We start from the raw sequence: 21,238 nt of genomic DNA, 5'->3' as shown, positions 1-21,238 counted from the left end.
AGATTCATTATACATTGCTGTGATCATAAAGTACATTTCTGTGTTGACTAGCATTTAAATAATAAAAGAGACACAACTCTCTATGCATTTATCTGTTTAGAATATATAGTAGAGTACACACGTACAAATGTGTCCAGTAAAAATGCATTGTTTTTGAGAAAGATCACAATCTGAGCTAAGCATTTGAATCATAAAATAAAGAAGAATAATTCTGTGAATTCATTTGCAGATTGTGAACAATCATTTAAATTCCCCATGTGAAAAATGACACTCGATTCTGTATAGCCAATAGAAATGTATGAATAACTGAAGCAGGTCCACATTCAGCCTGACAGGAGAGGAAGCCACAGCAGAAACAGTCAAACAACAAAGCAGTTGTGGTGACTCTGTAAATTCAGCTTCTAGTTTACATGTCCGGTGTCTTGTAAGTGAAGTAAGCTACCTCTGAGCAGGACTAGAAGCATGCAGGTGAATGGCAGGAGACTAAGTGGAATGGCAGTGAACTATAGTAGCTCTGTGCGTCAGTGTTTCTACGGCCCAGCAGAAGAGGAGAAACTGTTCACTGCAGCCTCACTGAGGTCCAGTACACTGCTGAACTTCAGCAGTGTATAGGCTGTACACCACAGCACTGCAATTGGAAAACTAGCAGTCCGGTAGCAATATGATGAATTGCAAAAGTCTGCAGAGTGTTACCCTTTGCTGATAGAGCAAAGATTAACTGTTTTAATTTGGGTGCAACTTGTTCTAAATCATACACAGGAGCCAAAAAGGAGGCTGGGATATTTGGGAGCATCAGAAAGAGGGAGGAGGCAAGAAGACGCTGTCTCACCCAGTGCTGGACGCCTACATGCTACTACGAGGAAAAAGTCAGGAACCATGCCCTCCCCACCCACCTTTACTCACTACCATCAAACCATCATCAAACTCTGTATCTATGATGCGATGGGACCCTGCGCATACAAACACACACAAATACACGTTTACAAACACACACATACAAGACAGGGTAAGGCTGAGCAGTTCTGTTCCACTGAGAGACAAAAAGAGAAAGCTCAGTGAAGCAAAGGTTAGCAACCACAAACTCGAAGTACAGTAGGTTCACAAAAGAGAAAACGTCTTGATATATATATCTATATATCTATATATAGATATATATATATATAAGCACACAGCCTGGACATGTAGTGTGTATATCCAGACATACTCTGTAGCTTCTTGCTGGGGCTGTCTGCATGGACATGTCGGCGTGGGAGGTACGGAGACGGCTGGGGCAGAGGTATGGAAGACGCGTCATGTGTCTGGAGTTTGTACCAGTGAGGAATGTCGTCCAGCAAGGCCGTCTCCAGCTCTATCAGGATCTGATCGGGGAAGGACGAGGGAGCAGAAGAAGAAGTGAGCAGTCTGGTGGAGCCACTGAGCATCTTAAGTCTTACAGACTGTCTTTCTTTGAAGGCACTTCAGTGCTGCAGATGTTGAGCACAAACCAGCCTGCAACCTCTGATCCCAAACTACAGATGTGCTCTCGTTGTTAAATATTTGAATACACATGGAAGGTTGAAGAGTTAAAATCAGTCAATATTACAATTTAAAATTACAGATTACACAACAGATTAAACAATTATATAATATTTTATAATTCGGTGCAGCAGAACTATCTCAATACTCAATACACGGTACTTCATCTTCATGTCTCGCCAGTTACACATGATTTCCATCGGATTATGATGCATTATTTGACATAATGGATTTACTTAAATCATTTGAATAAAATAGTGAAGCAAATTAAGATGAAAATGTGCGCTTTAGATCACATTATGTTAACAGCTCATTCCTGTACACGTCTAAATTGCCTCTTAGTTTATTGTTAAACCCAGAAAACCATACCCTTATGATATCAACACTGAGAAATAAACATTTGATCAGTGAAAACTAAAGTAGGCATGTATACAAAAGAAGTACAAGAACACATGTCACCCCCACCTCGCCAAGGAATTCACTCTCCTCCTCCTGCACTCTGGGCTGGTCCCAGACCGTGATTTCAAGCATGCGTTCTCTGAAGTCCCGCCGGTGAACGTGGGAATATAAGAAGGTCTGGTTCCACTTGGGCTCAGCGTTCTTCTTCACTGTTTTAGTTCGCCGTTTACTCTTGTCACTGAAGCAAAGGAGTGAAGATTAGATTACAAGAAGAGTGACCTTAAAACATTAAGCATAGATGACTCATGGTGCATTTATGGTAAGTAATACTTGCGAGAGGAACCTGCAAAATAAGATAAAAAACGACTCTGTGTCCATACCTTCTGTCAGGCAGGAAGTACATTTTGACATAGGGGTTCCGAGGTCGTCCGTCTGTTCGGGTCGGCAGGTCTATGGCTTGAAGGACGTTGACGATCAGCTGATGGCCCACTTTGTCGTACCACAGCTTCACCTGAAAGGAGGCGATGACGGATATTAACCTCCATCCATATTCATATCGATTCACAAAGCTCTGTGCGTCCTCCTCCGGATACTCACAGAGAGCTGTCCAGGCAGCACCAGAGGGAGGTCTCGGAGGGTCCCCGGACTAGTAGGGGACATCACTGATATAGAGGGGCGGTCCATCTTTTGCGACTCAAAGGAGCTAGAGCCCGCTGAGGGATGAAGAGAGCAAGCACAAGAAAGCAAAATCAGCATCCAGATTTGGAATTTAAGCACAATTTGAAGTGTGAATCATTTCCCAGAAGCTTTTTACACAAGCAATAAACAATGGTAATAACTTCTACAGTCACGAAAGTTGCTCATTTAAATACTTACTAGATTCTAGAGGAGGGTGGGACGACTCTGGGATTCTTGGGATGTCTCTGTGAAACGCGAACAAGAATCGGAACATAAATGTAACTACATCATGAGAATGAACATCAATGAAGAGACACAGTCTAGACATTAGTCGGCATTCATCTTTAAAAAAAAAATGAATGAGTTCAACCAAGAGTTGTGTGGTAGAAGAAGAGCAAGCACTCAAATACACACTTTCATATTAATCATGATGCGTAACAGAGAAGAAAGGAAGAGCTGGAAAAAAAGGGATTTTCTCTTGGATATGAAGGATTTGTGGGGAGGCATGAGGGTAAGGGGCTCCATCCATCAAATCAACACTACTTACTGATATGCTCTATACACTTTTCTCAAGAAGTTTTTGGACATAATTCGGTGGATAGAGCTTTTAGATAAAGGAAGGAGACATATCAAAAGTGTCTGTCAGAATAAAATCAATTGGCAGCACTTTGGTATTTTTATAATCATTATATCATATTAATAACACTGGTCTTACCCTATAGGTCTTGAAACAACTATTTCCACTTGAGGTTCGGCCTTTGATTCAAGGATGATGTTGTACACTTCTTTCTTGGTTGCCCCCGGCAACGACTTTCCATTCCACTGCAGCACCTCGTCACCTGGAACAACAACAACGATGACCCAGCCTGATTCTATTATTTTTGCAATTATGTCTGTCTATAAAAGCCAGCAGCTAACAGATGTTTGAATTTCTTAATATCAAACTGAAATGTGAAAAGAATATAAAACATACAGTGAGTCTGAAACTCAGACATGTTAGAAACTGTTTCTTAGTTTCAGGACTGTGGCTGTTCATGGCCAAGGGGAGCCAGCATTGCTAGGAGATATGGTGTCAGATATTTTGGTGCACTATCAACCACAGGTTACAAAAGAACACACATTCCTTACAAAGTCAACAGTTACTCATGTTAAAACCCACTCAGGTAAGTATGAGTAAGGATTGATCCACTTACTCAAGTAAAAGTATAAAAGTACAGGCTCTGAAATCTACTCAATGTATGAAAGTAAAGAGTTGCCCTCTGAAGACCATTTCTACTGACTGTATCCATCAAAAGAAATCAAGCAGCCTCAGAATGAAATTGTTAGTGCCTCCACGGTGTCCGACATAAAAGCAATAAGTTCAGCGGACTTTCACCTGCTCGTAGGTGTCCCACGACATCTGCCAGACTGCCTTTCTTGACTTTGGTAATGAAGGCACCAAGTCTCCCCGTCTCTGTTATCTTCCCTCCTACCACCTGCACACAAAGAATCAGAGGTGCATGATGGGCACTATTATACATGCTATTATAGATATTTCTGCAGGCCACAGCATTCACAGCAGGACAAAACATTATTATTTCTGGATTAAAAGTTTCCTCTTTAATCCCTTACTCTCTTGCTTTCTTTACGCACTTTCAATTCTCTCCCTAAGCTCTCCTCACATGATTCTCTAAAGCAATTCGAACACAGCACTTTAAAAAAAAGGATGATTTCCTGCTTACTTTAAGGCCGAGGAGGGACCCAGCCTCACGGGGCATGGCGGACCGCTTGCTTAATGTGATGCGTCCAATCAGGTGGTCGCCCTCTTTCGACGGCTGCCATGTAACTGGATGCTACCGGGGACAAGAGGGCCATGAGGACAGCAAACCAGGTAATTTATTAAGGAAATTACAACGTATTATGAAAGTGGAGAGGTTGAGAAAAAGAAGAAAGGTACAGAATGAAAACATATTAATAACATTCATAATAAATGTTAATTATATATTTTATCCTAATGCTGTCCTGCTGAGGAGGGGTTGACAGCTAAATGCTTTCACTAGATCAGATTTGATTGTATGGGAATAAAATTCTGGTGATCATACGTGAGAGTCTGTTTGTATGTGAGGATATGTACTGTTGGAACATGTTAAGTGGTCTCGACTGTTATCACTCACATGCCACACTGCAGGATCCAATGGATGACAATCCCAGTCCCCTGCAGGTAGAAACACAAAGAGAGTTGGTCTAGCTTTTTATGTAACATTCAAACACACAGAGGAGATGTTACAATCCCAAGATTTAACAGATTGGTAAATTAATGGTTTAAATCAAATGAAAGAAAGACTTAATGGTGAACAATGATATCAAGGCCTCACATGACCCCAACCATCCATTTAATCATTAACTTCTGTTACATATCCCCTGCGTAATACATTATACATCCTTCAACCTTTGATAAACAAGGAAGTATCCTGCAACTGGTTGGGTAACCTACACAAAAGTAGTGTAATAGTTAAAAATATATTCATATGGATTCACAGGTAAAACCTCTCACTTTCTTATCTACTTTTAAAAAGTGCAACAATGTATTTACTTCAAACTAGGCACGTTGTCACCGAGGAAACACAGGTACTGCAACATTTTACAGGAGGACAAGGAGGACAAGGAGACCATAACTTAATTGATGTGACGGACTGTGTGTAATGTGTGTTTAATCACAGGTGATGGGTTTGGTAGCATGTCATATGTTAATGAGTTTGACTTGGAAATAATTCCGGGTAACGGAGCTTTGCGTAAGTGGGGGGGTGCAGGACTGCAATAATGGACCTGTGCAGTTCTCTGACACTGGTATGGAATTGTCCAGCTCCTGCCGACAATGACCATGAACCATCGCTACACTGTTGATTGGATCGAAAAGACCAAAATCAGTGTCAGCAGCTTAACTGGATGTTGAGGTTCAGGAGATTTCAGCTACTATGAAAAACAGCTATGCTGCTTCTACCACTGTTGGTTCATGAGAAAACAAATAACATTAGCGGAAACACATGTTTATCCCTCAGTAATAGGTGGAAAAAGTATAACATAAATGTAATATGTGGAATTTTATTATAAAGGGCATAGATCAGAGGATGTTGTAGTTGCAGGGCAGTATGCCAACCACAAGAGAGTTAATGAAATCCCACAAGTTCCTTGTTTTGAAAATGTATGTGGTAATGTATACTGCATGTTAAGTGGAATAGGAAAAAAGCCATATAGATACAGAAGGTAAAAAGTAAGCAGCAGTAGAAAGAAATGTAACTGTCACTCATGAAGCACATCTCAAAACATTCATTCATAATCAAACTTATTCTCTGTGTTCCAAGTTGGCCAGTACAGAACTCAATACGAGAGCCAGGCCACTATCAGAGTATCCCAGCTATCATTAAAACTGACAGATGGTCAGGGAGAGCAGAGGAGCTAACTGGCCCAGCATCACACCACTGGTCCACCACAGGAATAAAGCAGCGACAGGATGACATCAGGAGGGGACTGAAAAGATCTCAGGGCACTGAAGATGAAGACTGAAGTAAAAGGGAGCAGGGTGAGAGTAAATTGAATTGTATGCTGTTGCAAAAATTATAATTGTAGTAATATTCAGGAGGAGTAAAGTAGAAAACGACTGCTCTCACAGGTTAGCCTATGTGTTCATGTGTACAGGGGATAGAGAAAATCAGAAACAAGTCTAAACAGACACACAACTTCTCCAGCACTGCTAATCTGAATGTCCACTGAAAGGCTAGAGAGGATAAATGCTGACTCAGCAGTTTAAAGTGCTGAGTGGAGCGTTTGGGTTTTGGAGGATGAACACGCTGGACAGATTATACAATGTGAGCTGCTCTTCTAACTGATGCTACATCAAAGCATCACCTCTCTGCAGGTATTAACGTATTATTGTTCTTCATAAGCTTTGTGTGTGTGTGTGTGTGTGTGTGTGTGTGTGTGTGTGTGTGCGTGGTTGCTTCTATCCCACTCCATCTGCTATTTCACCTATTTCGGTCCCAAAAAATGAACAAGGGTCTCGGGTCATGTGTACACATTTCTTTAGATCAAAGGACTCTAAATCCCAAACCTGTGTTAACTACCTCCACCACAATACCTCCGTATTTCTGTGCATCTTTAGGCCCAATCCCATGTCACCCCTTGGCCCTACCCCTAGCCCTTGTTTTCGAGGGTTAACTTGCCCCTTGAAACGGAGTCACAAAGGTTAGTGGTTTAAATCTCCCCTTACAAATTGGGACAGCCCTTCAAGAAGCCGTTAAATCTTAGTTGTCTCAGTTACTAAACTGACAAACTTATAATATCCAAATAACTTCTGTGCTAATGCAGGTGAATCAATGAAATTTGAAATTGAAAAGCTCTGCATTATGGGTTAGGGTTAGGGTTTGAATCAAAAGCACATAGCTTCAGTTTGCTAGCAGTAGTCTGTAGGAAACCCTGCCAGGATGCTTTGTTATAAGAGGAGCAGTTAAGTTTGGTAGCAATCGCTGCTAAATGCAGGTTCAATCAAGTACATTGTGTGTGAATCCTTATTAAATGAAAAAATACTAGGCTTCCATAGGTTCTAAGTAAGGGTCTGAAAAATATTTGTTTCAAGGGGTTTTAAAGCCCCACGCCGCTCTACCCCTCAGTCCTGACAGGTATTGGGACAGCCTACCCCTACACGTGAACACTCCAAACCAAGGAGAAGGTCCAAGGGATGAAATGGGATTGGGCCTTAGTGTCATTTCAGGGAAGACCCTGACAACCAGAGGTGACCAGGCCTATTCCGTCAGGGCTCCATCTCTTTGGAACAAGCCCCCTGAGAATCTTCTTGGCAATCTTTTTATCCTCTTTAAAATTTCTCCTAATTCTGATCTTACTGACTATTTTTATCATCTATTGTTGTGTGATGATCAAATTTCAATTCACTCTTTCCTATTGTTTGCCTTCAATGCTTTAATTGTAAAGCTACTCGTAACTGTTTTTTAAAAGCACTGGTTAAATACGGTTTAGTAGTAATAGTATAATATGTAATAAAATAATAATTAATATTTTTGATGTGCATAACCCATTAATTCACTCAAAATCTGATGATTTTGATAAAATCCTTTAGCTGACCTGCTTGAACATTTCACTGAGCAGAAGGCGGTAATTCTAATGAGCCAAATAATTTATTGTCTGCTATTAATAAAAAAATATCAGGTGTTGGCCCAATTGTCACAATCTGGTCATAACAAAGACGTGACCAGTAAAAAATTTAAACAACAAGCCAAACAGTAATTTACAAATATAACAACGTAGCAAAAATCCAATATAAATCAACGTAATGGTGGTGTATAGTGCAAACACCGTGAGAGGTGAAACACGTATAATTTGTTTTGAATTTGCCTAGGACTCAAGAAATACAGATACCTATGTAAATTGTCATGTTGTTCCATTTATCAATTGGAGGAAGCTTACAGTGTAACAGGCTATTATACTTTATGGAACACGTTATTATGAGGCACTTAAACCGCAGACACATAACATGAGGTCACTTATCCCATCTCATAAACCTGTAACATAGACTGTGACACCAAAGCCTCTCCTGCCAATAAAACAGACATATTGACCCAACGAAACCATATGACTTGATCCAATGTATCTATGTGACATAACATACAACACATGATCCTGCAAAACGTGCCCCACGCCACAGATGAGGGTAAAGAGCAACATCCTGTTTTGAGTTCCAGCTAGCTAAAGAGTGTTTAAAACAGCTAATAATCCCAATCCACACCATCTACCCATTACCAGTCCCTTGGTTATAGTAATCTGGATTAAAACATCTGGAACCGGCCCTTCTGTGACCAGTGAGAGAGATAAACTGTCAGAGCACAGCTATCTCTGCCTCTTGAACTCAAGCACTCTCTCAATTGGCCTTTCTTTAGTGTGGCCTAGCATCGGAGTGAGCTGCAAAACACACAGGTACCAAAGCAACCACCAGCATCTGAGCCGCATGCAACCACAAGCATGCTTGGTTTGTAGCTGGTGGTCCATTGGTGGTTGGCTGGTTGCAGCTGGCTGTTTGTGAAGCATTACATAGCAAGCGAGCCACTGACCTAATTTCACAAACCTGCTGGCCTAAATCACAGGGACTCTCCAAATATATGAGAGCTGTCCTGAGAGCAGCAGGGTTTAGCCACAGCACAGAGGTGTAGATGACACACAGGGATAGTAAGGCACTGTGGGATGGGAGAGTGCTTCATCCTATCACTTATCGTATAGTTTTACTGTCCGAAATTAGCATGTATTGGTATAAAAATAACACTATGAGCCAACATTTTCCTCTATTTTTTTTGCACATTGTCATAACTCTACTACCAAGTCTATTTTAGGAGGATAAAACCATTAAGCTTGGGAAGATGGAGAGCATCTTCAGCTTCAGCAGACTTCCTTCCTGGACCTAATTGTGTAAGGATTATTGATTCCTTATTTAATTTCATCTGCTATTCCAGATGAAATATGTGTTTCAATTATATTCAGCATCTTTCTATTTCTTAAGAGTATTAACTATTACCTTTTGATGCTGTGGTTCTAATCCAGCTCACACTAATCTGAGTATATGGAGGTGATACAGTCTGAAAATGCTTGTGACAATGATGAGAATACAACTAATATAGACTGATTATGGCCCTTTACAATTCCTACACAGAATGAGAGTGAGAACTACAACAGCTCAAAACCAACTTTTTGTGATAGAATCAGCTTAAATAAATAAATCGAAGGAACTGTGAAGAATAGCAAACAATGCACTACCGTAGTTGGGTCGTTCAATGTGTGTAAATTTGGATCGTTAAGATAGTTTCGTAAACTCGTCCAGTGAACACATCTGCCCGACTGACCTTTCTCACTGACGCTCTCCATGTCCACGTCCTCACAGCTGGTGTACTCAGGCGTGGAGCCGCCCTCCTCCTCTGAGCTGCTGATGGACATCTGCCGCTTGTTCACTCCACGTTTGCTCTTGTATGAACGTGGAGGGGGTGGCCGCAAAGATTCAGACTGGTCCGAGCTCTGGGAGTCCTTCCTCAACAGGTTATCCCCACCTTTTTCCCTTGGTGTCCGTATTGTACCCTGTTCTAGACGTCCCTTTTTCAGACCCCAGTCTGGAGGCACCGGTCCCCCAGGTTGGGGCCCTGATTTCAATCCGCCTCCAGCATGTGGAGGCCCCCCTCCAACCCCCACGGTCCTATCCACAGAGTAGGCTCTGTGGTTCTCCAGGACCTTGCGGTCTCCTTCCCCACCCCCACCCCTCCTGGACAGACGGTTTTCAAGCACCTCACATGCGCTGCCTCCTCCTTCACCAGGTCCCAATCCCACTTCGTTGATTGCTAGATCACTGTGTCGTCGTTCATGCCGTACTTTGGACACCTTAGCATGCATGCGCATTTCCTGCTCCTCCTTCTGCGGTTTCACTGGGTATCGGGCCAGATTGGGGTCACTGCGATACCGATTCTGGAACTCCTCCTCGCGTCGTTGCCGCTCCCTCAGCTCTTCCTCCTCTGGGCGTCTCCGGTGTGTTTCTTGACGACCCAAGTTCCCCTCTCCATCCTCGTAGTCCTGAGAATGGATCTTCTCCAGCCTCCGTCCGTCTCCCAGTCTTCTCTCTCCTCTGTCACTGGAAACCACCCGCTCATCCAAGGATGACTGAGATGACAACTTCCCAGCAGGTCTCCGGCCACTACCACGCCCCATGCCTCCCTTACCATTTTGTTCATGGAGGGAAACTGGCCTTTTCCTGAATGAGAGGATACTTCGTTACACACATGTATCATATAGTCAGACAGAGGCACAGGTGCACCACTTCCATTAGCACTGGTGAGTAAAAGCAGGATTTGTTATATGAATAAAATGCTGAGAAGAGACAGAAATAACTTACACCAAGCACATTCCTTTCTATATTTGTAAAACCTTGGCTCAGATGTTTTTGTGTGAACAGATTGCACATTCTACCAATCAACTTGAGACGGATGAATTGTTACCTAACTCGCCGACCAAATAACAACAAAGGGATTGAATCAAAGACCTCTGAAGACTCAAATCTGTGACCTAGCTTTGCCACGGGTTAAGCTAGAACAGACACATATCTATTTTTTTCTTACCCCAGGGATTAAAAAAACAACAGCAGCCTCTGCCAATATACCATAAAAATGGGTCCTGAGCCTCAAAGCTGTAGTTCTCTTTCACCAATTTTATCATATAAATAAGAAAAAAGGTACAATTTGTTAATGTAAGACATCCTCCAGTGGCAGTATAAAGAACAAATATATCACAGAAGTTGTATTTGATGCCTTACTTTTCTCTGGGTGGTTCACTTTGGGAGCGAGAGCCAGGCATGGTGTCAGCACCTTGGGCAGCAGTGATACCAGCAGGCAGCTGTGTCCCGTCTGGCCCTGTGCTGGAGGTCGGGGCTTGGGACCTGGAGCGGAGTAGCTTCCTGTCCCGTTGGGCCTCACCTCCCGTGGTTGGGTCGTTCAAGGAGCCCAGGCTCCCGGGCCGCACACCTGACCCCGAAAACCATTCTCCTGATTTGGTGAGAATCTCCTGCTGCTTACGGCACAGGTTGCATACCCACATCACCTACAGGGGTTAAAACGACAGGAGGTGTTTTCAAAGAGGATAATAACTGAATGGAGTTATAAAAAGAGGTGGTCAGGCATGCCTGTGACACAAAACTCAGTGGTACAGGACCACATTTACACAACACAAATAATTTTTACTGAACATCAAGCCGAGAACCAAACATACGCAGAATGATGAACTTTTATGAAAGCAGATAAAGCCTTCTCTAAAAGATCTCTTTCTACTCACATACAATAATTGCTAATCCTAACAGAAAAGTAACAATCCCAAGTACAACACATTAACTTCATGCTTTTCCCTCTCTATAACTCCAGCTAATCAGAATTTTAAGTGCACTCATATAAACAGATAAGTGAACTCTTAACCATCATCAGAGAGCACAACTTAGTGTTTTTTTGTATTTTTTAACTACAGAAACACCTTTAAGGTTGTGTTTTAATGAGCGACTAATAAAAAAGTGCTGCCATTATGATCACATTGGTGATATAATAAAAACATCTCAATTGCAAGGGCTACCAACATCACAGTGACACAGTAGTTAAAATGAGGAAGGAAACATGGAACGAAAAAGTGTAACTGTATGCATATTGGTTTAACCTGAACAATTCTATAAATGCCCCATTATAACTGGGCAGTGTTGACAATGTTGAGAAGAAATGATAAAATTCTATTCTTCAGCCTCTAAATGTGATTACATCAAATACTCACATGTTGCCATGGCTACTGAATATCCCCTCACTTCTACAGAAAAACAACAGGATTTATCTCCGTCCGTATATATAATCCCAGCGGTTTATTTTTCAGAGAGTAAATCCAAAACGAGTTAAAACTCAGTCGTCCCTTGTAGTCCACGTAAAAATCTTGACACAATCTGGAAAAAAAAATTCCCTTGGTTAAGAGGAAAACCCCAATACATGACTCCGCAGGCGGCCGATGGGATGGACTGCTAGCGGTCAGTTTCAGCAGTTAGCAGTTAGCCTTCAGCGCACCAAAGCACATTCATCATGGCCTGATTGAATCCTAGTTGGCGCATGTCCAGACTAATCTAAAGTAAATCCAGTGCCTGCACGGCCCACAGCTGTCAGGCAGCCGCCCAGCTACACACCGCCCTCTCTCTCTCTCTCTCTCTCTCTCTCTCTCTCTCTCTCTCTCTCTCTCTCTGTCTTTCTCCACCTCTTTACCTCAGCTGAGGGCCCACAGATTAGCGGTGGCTAGTAATCCTTTCAGCTCCTCACCATTATTCAACTCATCATCGGCTGACAATACCAGCTCACAACTCATAACTTCTAACCTACAGCACCCCGAACACGTCTGTCGCCGCTTCAAATGTGATGCTTGTCTATTTGAGGTGTTAGAGTGAAGGTGCTTGGAGGATCCAAAAGGAAAAACATCTCACAACATACGTAGTCGCTCACTTCCATTGTTATCGTGTTTCTGTTTTGTGATTTTTGCTGTTGTGTGGTGGTTTTTGTAGTTGTGTTGTCACTTTTGCAGTTGTGAAGAGGCTTTTTCCTCAGTTTTTTTGTTAGTGTGCTTTGATTTAGACTTCTTGGCCACCGTACATTTCAGATGGCACACTCCATACTCTTTCAGTAAGGGAAACTCATATCACAGATGTGAACATCCATAACAAGTATTTTTATAGCTATAGAAAAAGGCTCAGCTCTCTGAGTGGGTTCTGAGTCAAACAAGCAAAACCCCCATAGGAAAAGAAGAGTCTCAGTTACAACACAAAACAACAAATAATGTTTTGATCATCAGAGTAACGTTGGGGAGGTTTCATAATGTCCATGTTGCATACCTGATTATGATTGGATTACGCTACTTATACAATATTGAATGAGCCACTCATTGTAAAGCTACAAAAGACTGGAGCCAATCAACCGATCCCATATGTAACTTGGGTGTTTTGACTGACCTGAAGACTGTATATAAGAGATGGATGACATGCCAGTGCCCAGACAAAAGAGCCAAAGCACATTGATCGCCACCTGGTGGCTAGCTGCAGTCACAAACCCCCACCTTTTTTCTCAAATAAGACTTGCTATTTTTTGAGCATGTGTCGACGGGACATCGGTTCATTTGTGAATAGTGGGAGGAAGTGGAAATGTTGTTACGCAGTCTATGATGCGTCACTGAGTAGGGCTGGTATTAAACGTCAGTATTCTATTAATGCCAGGAGAAATGTGTTGGATCAAAGTGTCATGTTTTTGTACAGCTATACCTCTTTTTCACAAAAAATTGCAGGAATACTTGTATTCGTTCAAAAAGATAATTAATTATTTTCCCATTGCCAGGAGAGGAATTTAAATCCGTTTTTTGTGACGGTGAGTCATGTTTGATGTCACAAACGCACCAGAAACTGAGGTGCGTGTTGCCCCATACAAAAAAAACAAATGCTGTTGCAAGTTTTTTCCAAGATGAAAATCAATCAACGCAAAAACATTCATGGCTTTTTATGCCCCAACTCCCGGAAGTTCAAACCCTGCGTTCAACAGATTTATTGCAATGGGCTCCAACTACAGTTAGTTTGGTTTGCTAGTCACAGCCAACGAGGAGGAGTAAATGCTCTAATCCACAAACTTAATCCACGAGTGAGAGCATCATATACTGTAGAAGAAAACAAATCAGGCTGTTCAAAGCCAGTGTGATCTCAAAGCAAGCAAGAAAAATATCTAATTTTCTAATGGCACGCCTTGCTCTGTTTGTAATGTGCTTTAAAGCCCACATTGCAGAGGGGTAGGGTAGTAAACAATAAATAGTTGTAGAACACCCGCATGCACAACACACACACACACACACACACACACACACATGCACACAATGCATATAATACATATAATCCTTTACTGGATGATTGTGTGCTGTGTTCCTGGATAGCCTGAAAGATAATGTGGGAATTAATTATGTGTGAACCAAGTGTGTGTTTGTGTAGATATGATGAAGCATCACCCAATAGTCTGTGTGTGTGTGTGTGTGTGTGTGTGTGTGTGTGTGTGTGTGTGTGTGTGTGTGTGCGTGTATGTGTGTGTGTGTGTGTGTGTGGACCAGCCGGAGCATGATGTCAGATTCTCAGCAATGCTGACCAATCAGCTCCTTCCGTCTAGGGGCGGCCCGCTTTAGTGTCACCTCTAGTTCATCTCGCTGCCTCACTGCGTGTTGTGGTGTGAGAATGTGTTTGTGTATGTGGAGATATGGGTACGCTATGTAGGACATTTTTAAAATGTTCTTGCCTAGAAGAGCGTGGCGTGGCGTGGGCGATTGCCTGCAGGCAAGATGTGTGTGTGTGTATGTGTGGAGAATAAGCAGTGCCATTGCTGTCATGTAATAATGTCAACCTCCTTGAGTCTAAAAAATATGCTTCTCCATGGTAAACAAATCACAGAGAAGAGCCAGTGAGGGACAAGGGGAGAAAGCATGTCATTGGCTACCTTTGGGGACCAACTGGGGATAGCTTTTGATGCTTTTTTTTACTTTATTTTAATAAATGCAGGAAAAGAGAGAGAGGAAACAGGGTGAGAGAGAACACGCTGTAAATGGTCCAGCCGAGCGAGAAGGGGTATATGCCCATGTGGTACGCTCCCTCTTCTCTCCTTTCCTCCCCCCTCACTCTTTGATTTTCTCTCCTCTCTTTTAATTATTCTCCTTTCTTTGCCCTTTATTTCCTTTTCCATCCCCTGTTCCTTTTCTCTCTTTCTTCTCCTTCCTCCCTCTCTTTTCCTACACTTCCATTTCTGTTTTGCTCTACCCTTTTCATTTCCTTTCTAATTTCCTAATATCTGCTCACCTTCTGCCTCCGCTGACACACCTGGCTGACTTTACAAATTAAGACGCCACACACCTGCCACTCATACTCCTCTGTCCCCTGGCCTCTTTACCTTCATCTTCCTCTCCCAGCACTGTTCCATCCATCTGCTGACAAAACGGTGAATGTGAAGGTGTGCGCCACCGCAGCCCTGCCGACAGCAGCAGCATTCAACAGCAGCTCACGACGAGAGCAGCATTCATTTAAGCCCGAAATGTGTGGACATCAGCTTTTCCTTAAATGGGCAGAATAAATAGGAGCCTTGGGGGAAGAGGAGCAGTGGGGAAGGGGTGGTTGGCTTTAAGTCAGCATGTGCAGTGACCCTACGCTCAACACACACGCACACACACCTCTACAGAATGACATATGAGGCAGCGCTGGGTGTAAACTGCTATCGTTCAGGGAATGGTAAATCCTGAATGGTGGGATGAAAGACCACCGCAAAAAGGCATAATGCTCCATTTCCCCTAATAAGGTAGTAGATCAACCCTGCAAGCTGACCATGTGCATTCAGTGGTGAGGGCAGCTGAAAGAAAAGCAGAGCTGTAGTGGCTTTAAATCCACGCGGCTTTCACATTGCTGATGTCAATATCATGAAGAAGACTCTTCCCTGTGTGCTTCCCCTTCTCTATTGCTCACCACTCTTGAAGCGATTTATTCAATGCTCAGAAGCTAATAATTATGTTCATGATGATGTAAATGTATTGAAATGTTTATGTTTGTTGGAAAATTACTCAGAAGTAGCACCATCGGTTGTTTCACCTTAGCAATACATGTGCACAAATGTGAAATCTCTCAGTGAACTTTCTCCTTACGTACAAATTAAAAGGTAATTCTGGTCAGTTAGTATACCATTAAAGGCCCCATATTTTACACCTTTCTGGGATTTAATTTGAGGTATTGGTCCCCTTAAGATAATATATCAGTGGTTTAAGGTCGAAATAACTACTGCAATGTGTATTTCCATGTCCTCTCTTCTGCCTCTCTCTGGAGCTGCAGACAGAACAGGTTGCCTCTTTCATTATTTAAGAGCCCCTTCTCTGACTGGCTGAATGCACTTTGAGTGACCCAGGACCAGGCCTATCACCGGTCACGATCCCTCTGGTAAGCACAGTTGAAATTCACACTGGTATGTTTGTGTACAGCTGTAGAAGACCAGCCACATATTTATAGTCGGTTACAACAGGATGTTTCTGAACAGTAATTTACACCGTCCTCATATTTGTTCCAGTTTTAGCAGGACAGTCGGCCAATGTAGGAGTAACTCTCCGAGTTAGAGTACGGAGTTTCACAATGGAGTTTCAGTCCCGGGTAACGTCTACTTTACTCCGTAGTAATGTCGACCGCTTGTAGAGCTAGCAGTGAGCAGTTTGGAACATCTGTATCCTTGATACGTTGCTGTAAGCTGAGAGTCTGTGGTGAAATAAGCCGAGCACACCTACACGCTGCAGTGTTTTTTCAGTGTTGTTGGTTGACGTTAGCCTGTTGTAGCTAACAAGCTGCTAGCTCAGCAACAAGTCTGCTTGGTGTCGCGTTTGTTGTGGAGGGGAGGGGGGGGGCGCTGGTGGTAGTGGTGGGTTCGGAGGCTGGACTGGTACAGACTGGGTGGGGCTGAGAGGCAAGTGCAATCTCATATGACTCATACGGGGGAGGAAGTACGAATCAAGACGTTTCAAAAACATATTTCTGAGAATGGATTGAGTGAAAAAGTCTGCGGAGTGACTGTTGTCATATTTTGAGGGTCACTACTGACCCCTTCAGGCAATTAAGGATAGAAAATGTATTTTACAAAATATGGGCCCTTTAAAGCAGTACAGCAATACTTGCAAACAAGCCAAAACCTAATCTGAAGATAAACTGTGAAGGAGCAGACCAGAAAAATCTCATTCCTCAGGAAACAGTCCACACCACCACAATATGCAGGGTTTGTCTAAACAAGCTCAGAGTCTAAGTAATTATTTTAGTGTTTACTGTATAATTGTGTGGTGCACTCCCCATATTATCTTCTTCTTTAATAATGCCTCATTTCACAATTGAAATTGTTACATAAAATGTTAATTGCACAAGAACAAACATATTCTAGTATGTCTGGAACACAAAGATTTGAATTCAGATGTAGGCTTTCACTTTGCAGTCATGACTTTTCAGTGAAGGTGATAAGAAAAAGAGCTGTTACGGTATTACAAAACACAAGTATTAAGAATGCTGCTGGTCCTGAGAATGAGGCTGTTTCCGTCATCTATCATCAGCCTCATACAGCAAGTGGTAGCAGTTATGGCGGGAGAAATAGTGAAAAGACGGAAATTAGGAGAGAGATTGAAAGAGCGGGATAAAAGTTCAATGTAAATGCATAGGACAGAGAGAGAGAGAGAGAGGGTGTGTATATGTTTGTGTGTATGAGTAGAGCGGAGTATAGTAGGAGGAGCAGAGAGCAGTGGGTAAGTCATCTATTACTGAGGAACATGATTGAAATTATGCAGTGCATCCTCCCTTCCAGTAAAAAGTGCAGTGTCAGCTTAATGCAGAGAGCGAGCGAGACTCTGTGTGTGACTATCTCAGTGTGAATCTGAGTATATGTGTGTGTGTGTGTGTGTGTGTGTGTGTGTGTGTGTGTGTGTGTGTGTGTGTGTGGGTGTGCGTGTGTGAGCGTCGGTGGTAGAAAGTGGGCCTTACAGGGGCCATATACTTACAAATAAATATAAGAGCTGAAGTCATGTGCTTAATGATTCATGAGAGAATAATACTCTGTGTTTTACCCCGCCAATAGCAGAACGCATATATACGGCCCAGATTATCATACACAATCCTTAAATTGGTATAAATTACCATTAATATTGGTACAGGAGATCGAGATCACAGTGCTTCCTATTGGCTTGACTTAAATTGCATGATTACGGTATATTCAGTACTTGTATACATTTGTGTGTGTGTGTGTATGTTTGAGTGTGTTTGGTGCAAGCCCCAGACTGCACTCCACTAGGAGGCAGTGCTCCTCTACAAAGGATAGAAATTGGTGAGTGGTTGGTTCAGTTTCTGGAGGCCATCTAGAGCAGACTTTAAGCAGACATAGACAAGAGCTCCATTAACGAGCTATAACAGCAGTATAAGAGAAAAAGCAGGGCAAGCTGACACAGGGCTTTGAAATACACATCAGCTCTGGCACACACTTCAGGTATAGCTTAGCCTTTCTGGCACATACTGATATTAATATAACTTGAAACTGTTGGCCTGTAATGAGTAGGGGTGTCACGATACCAAAAATGTAGTATTCGGTGCCAATACCAGTAAAATAACACGATTCTCGATGCCAATTTCGATACCAGGGTAAAAAAAACGCTTCACCTCATCCTCCAGAGCAGGGGTCTGCAACCTGCGGGTCCGGAGCCGTATGCGACTCTTCAGCCCCTCTGCAGTGGCTTCCTGTGCAGTGTTGCGCATATTTTTCGCGAACGGCGAACTTAACGAATCAGTTTTCATATGTTGAACGTGAGTGAAATCACGTTAATTTTTTAAATCATCATTGTGTCAGGCCGTCATGAAATACCAGGAGCGGGCGATGTGTGTGTGTGTGCGCGCGCTCGCTCCGAGATAGAGACTGTGTCTCTGAGCGAGTGAGCGGGGAGCGGCGCACACAGTGAGATCACAGCTCATTCACGTGAAGCAGTCGCTCACTGACTGACCGGCTGCTTCTTATCAGTGGAAACAGTGAAAACACCGAGTTTCTCTGGTCTCAGCTGCTCAGAGATCAGCGCTGCAGCTCAAGAAGAAGTGCAGCACCGATGCTAACAGCTAGCATCGGTGCTCACGGTTCTTATGGTGCTTCAAAAAAATGGGCATCGTCTGTGTTTTGTTATTTTAGAATCGAAAGGTATCGTAAGTATCGGTTCTCGTGACATCCCTAGTAATGAGGTATTTTGTTTGTGTTTTTGTCAATTAAGTGACTATTAGATCCAGACAATGAAAATATCCACCCAGCAGACATGGACGGGTAGGGTACACCCAGGACAGGGGTGGAAATATAACAACATTATTCTATCCTTTAATCTCAAGCATACGGAATTTAATAGCTTTACACAAACAATATGTTACTTCTGCCACTTGAGGTCTCTCAATAAAAACAATAACAAAAGACCTAATTTGAAAACATCATGGAGCAGCTTGGGATCATGGGAGTTGTTGTCTTCACCACCATTGCTCATGAAAATCAACGCACCTCAGGCCAAATCATATCCACAGATGAATGAATGTATTCAATTTGTATTCATGTTACACATCAAGCGGCAATGACTAAACATGATCTTTGATCCATCATGATTAACAAATAGGAACAGTAGAAGAAACAGCAGTTCACTGGCTGACTTGTTAAATGTGTGTTTTTCCTCTATCATATCTTGTTACCCCCGGAAGGTACAGCAGAAGCTGGCAAAACCACGGGTAAAGGGGATATTACGCAAATGAAAGACTAATATAATGAAATCTCTAATTTCTCTGGATTTGAACACTGTTGGAAACATTTAGGATCATTTGAGTGCATAGGTCAACCAAAATATAAAACAAAGATTTAATGAAGAATTATGACTTTGATCTTTTAAGAGCAATCATTACTCTATTAGGGCCCAAATAACCTATTCTCTCCATTATTAATTTTTCTTTTAAGGCAAGAAACCATGCACAGTACCACCAGTAAAACGATGTGCTACCACAACAAGAACCGACATTTGCCAACCCCTCCCTTCATGATAGCGTGACAGCTATGCCATAGTTAAAACTTAGCCGACAGCCTCAGCTAGCAGTTTTCATCAGCTATAGAAAGTTAGGTATGATCAACCGAGAATGTGCTTGATGAGTGGTCATCTGGGTTTCCAACCAGCTATTTTGAATGCATATTTGTTAAAACAAATTTTAAAAATGTTTTTTCAGTTCAGGTAGACAAAAACGTCTTAATGAGTGGACCAATGAGAAGGCTGCAATGGAATTAACACAAGAAACAAGCATTTGCTGTCTGTCACCACACTTTCCAATATATCCATTTATTACACTTCCTTTTTTGGAGCATTGATGGTTTGACTCCTTATTAAATAACACCATTTCTTCTTCTGCAGTGGTATAACGACTGACTGGACAATTAGCGCCATCTGCTGCCTTTCTCAGTGAACCAGTTCCTAATTGTTAGGTTGTCACCGGGCTGTGCAACATCCCAAACTAAAGCTCCCTCACATTCACTTCGTCATCTCTTTGACAGGGCGCAGCAGTAACAACACGTTTGCAGTGACCAAGCATTGGGGGGAAGTGGACAAAGTGGAACACATACAGTACCTGGGCCCCTCCCATCTCCCTATGGCAAGGCTGGTCTGGTCTCAAACACGCAGGCAGGGAAAGCATGCACAGGCATTGTGCATTTATAATGCATTCAGATGGGTTGAGTGCTTTCTAATAAGCATGCCAGCTGAAATGCCAATCTCTCATCATTGTTTTTGCCAAGATTTTTTCCAATTATATTATATACTGCCCCCTCCCAGCACAGCCATGCCTACAGCCATAGGAAGAGGGGTCAGGATGGGTCAGACAATTCAGACGCCCCTGCAGACAGCCTATGTTACGGCTCATGCTCGTTCTGCCCACTGTGATCAATTGTCAGGGTCTGCATTCATTCTCAGAATTAGAGTAGTGATGCAGGATCACCCCTGGGACAGCTTATCCACAAGGATCTGTCACACAGAAACTGGATTGTGGGTCTGAATTCCTGTTCTGATGCTGTGAATGAGAACAGACCCGAGTGTGGAGGGGAGACAATAGTGGTGACCCATGCAGCGAAACTCAGCGAGCCTTACCCTGTCCTTCACTATGACACACTTTGCAGGGGGAGGAGACAGACATGGGACACATTGTTAGACAGGGTTTATGCTGGAGAACAAATCTGCTGAGGACACAATAGATCTAGGTGGCTCTGCCCTACACAGTACAGTCACTTCTCTGAAAAACCATAGTTAACAGAAACTATGAACTATCAGCTGATGGCTTCACTTCGATCCAGTAGCTTAGTCTCTTGCAATTGATATTGATGTTTTTTTCAACCCCTTTTCTTTCGGCTGTGAGATTGTAGGTCTGGCCAACACGAAAGAAACTAAACATATAGTTTACATCAGCTCTCCGGGGCAGAAGTAGGTGTGTAAGCGAACAATCTCACCTCCAGATTTGAACACGGTCAGCATTTATGTGGCA

At 42.6% G+C, this 21,238-nt stretch overlaps 1 protein-coding gene across 8 annotated transcripts in view; it reads right to left on the bottom strand.

Moving 5' to 3' along the window:
• rims1b (regulating synaptic membrane exocytosis 1b) overlaps window positions 1–21,238 on the bottom strand; it is a 66,029-nt gene that overhangs the window by 21,606 nt on the left and 23,185 nt on the right. For all 8 annotated transcript variants that reach the window (XM_062387047.1, XM_062387049.1, XM_062387041.1 and 5 more), the window contains exons 3-13: window positions 10,925–11,208; window positions 9,474–10,366; window positions 4,746–4,786; window positions 4,314–4,424; window positions 3,968–4,067; window positions 3,308–3,431; window positions 2,791–2,837; window positions 2,512–2,627; window positions 2,295–2,425; window positions 1,981–2,152; window positions 1,205–1,358 (exon numbers count right to left, since the gene is read on the bottom strand). In XM_062387047.1, coding sequence (XP_062243031.1) covers window positions 1,205–1,358; window positions 1,981–2,152; window positions 2,295–2,425; window positions 2,512–2,627; window positions 2,791–2,837; window positions 3,308–3,431; window positions 3,968–4,067; window positions 4,314–4,424; window positions 4,746–4,786; window positions 9,474–10,366; window positions 10,925–11,208 — 2,173 coding nt within the window. The remainder of the gene's footprint in view (window positions 1–1,204; window positions 1,359–1,980; window positions 2,153–2,294; window positions 2,426–2,511; window positions 2,628–2,790; window positions 2,838–3,307; window positions 3,432–3,967; window positions 4,068–4,313; window positions 4,425–4,745; window positions 4,787–9,473; window positions 10,367–10,924; window positions 11,209–21,238) is intronic.

Source organism: Platichthys flesus, chromosome 5, assembly GCF_949316205.1.
Source record: "Platichthys flesus chromosome 5, fPlaFle2.1, whole genome shotgun sequence".
Lineage (NCBI taxonomy): Eukaryota > Metazoa > Chordata > Actinopteri > Pleuronectiformes > Pleuronectidae > Platichthys > Platichthys flesus.
The sequence above is the reverse complement of the archived record's forward strand: the minus strand, read 5'-3'. Positions and strand labels throughout refer to the sequence as shown.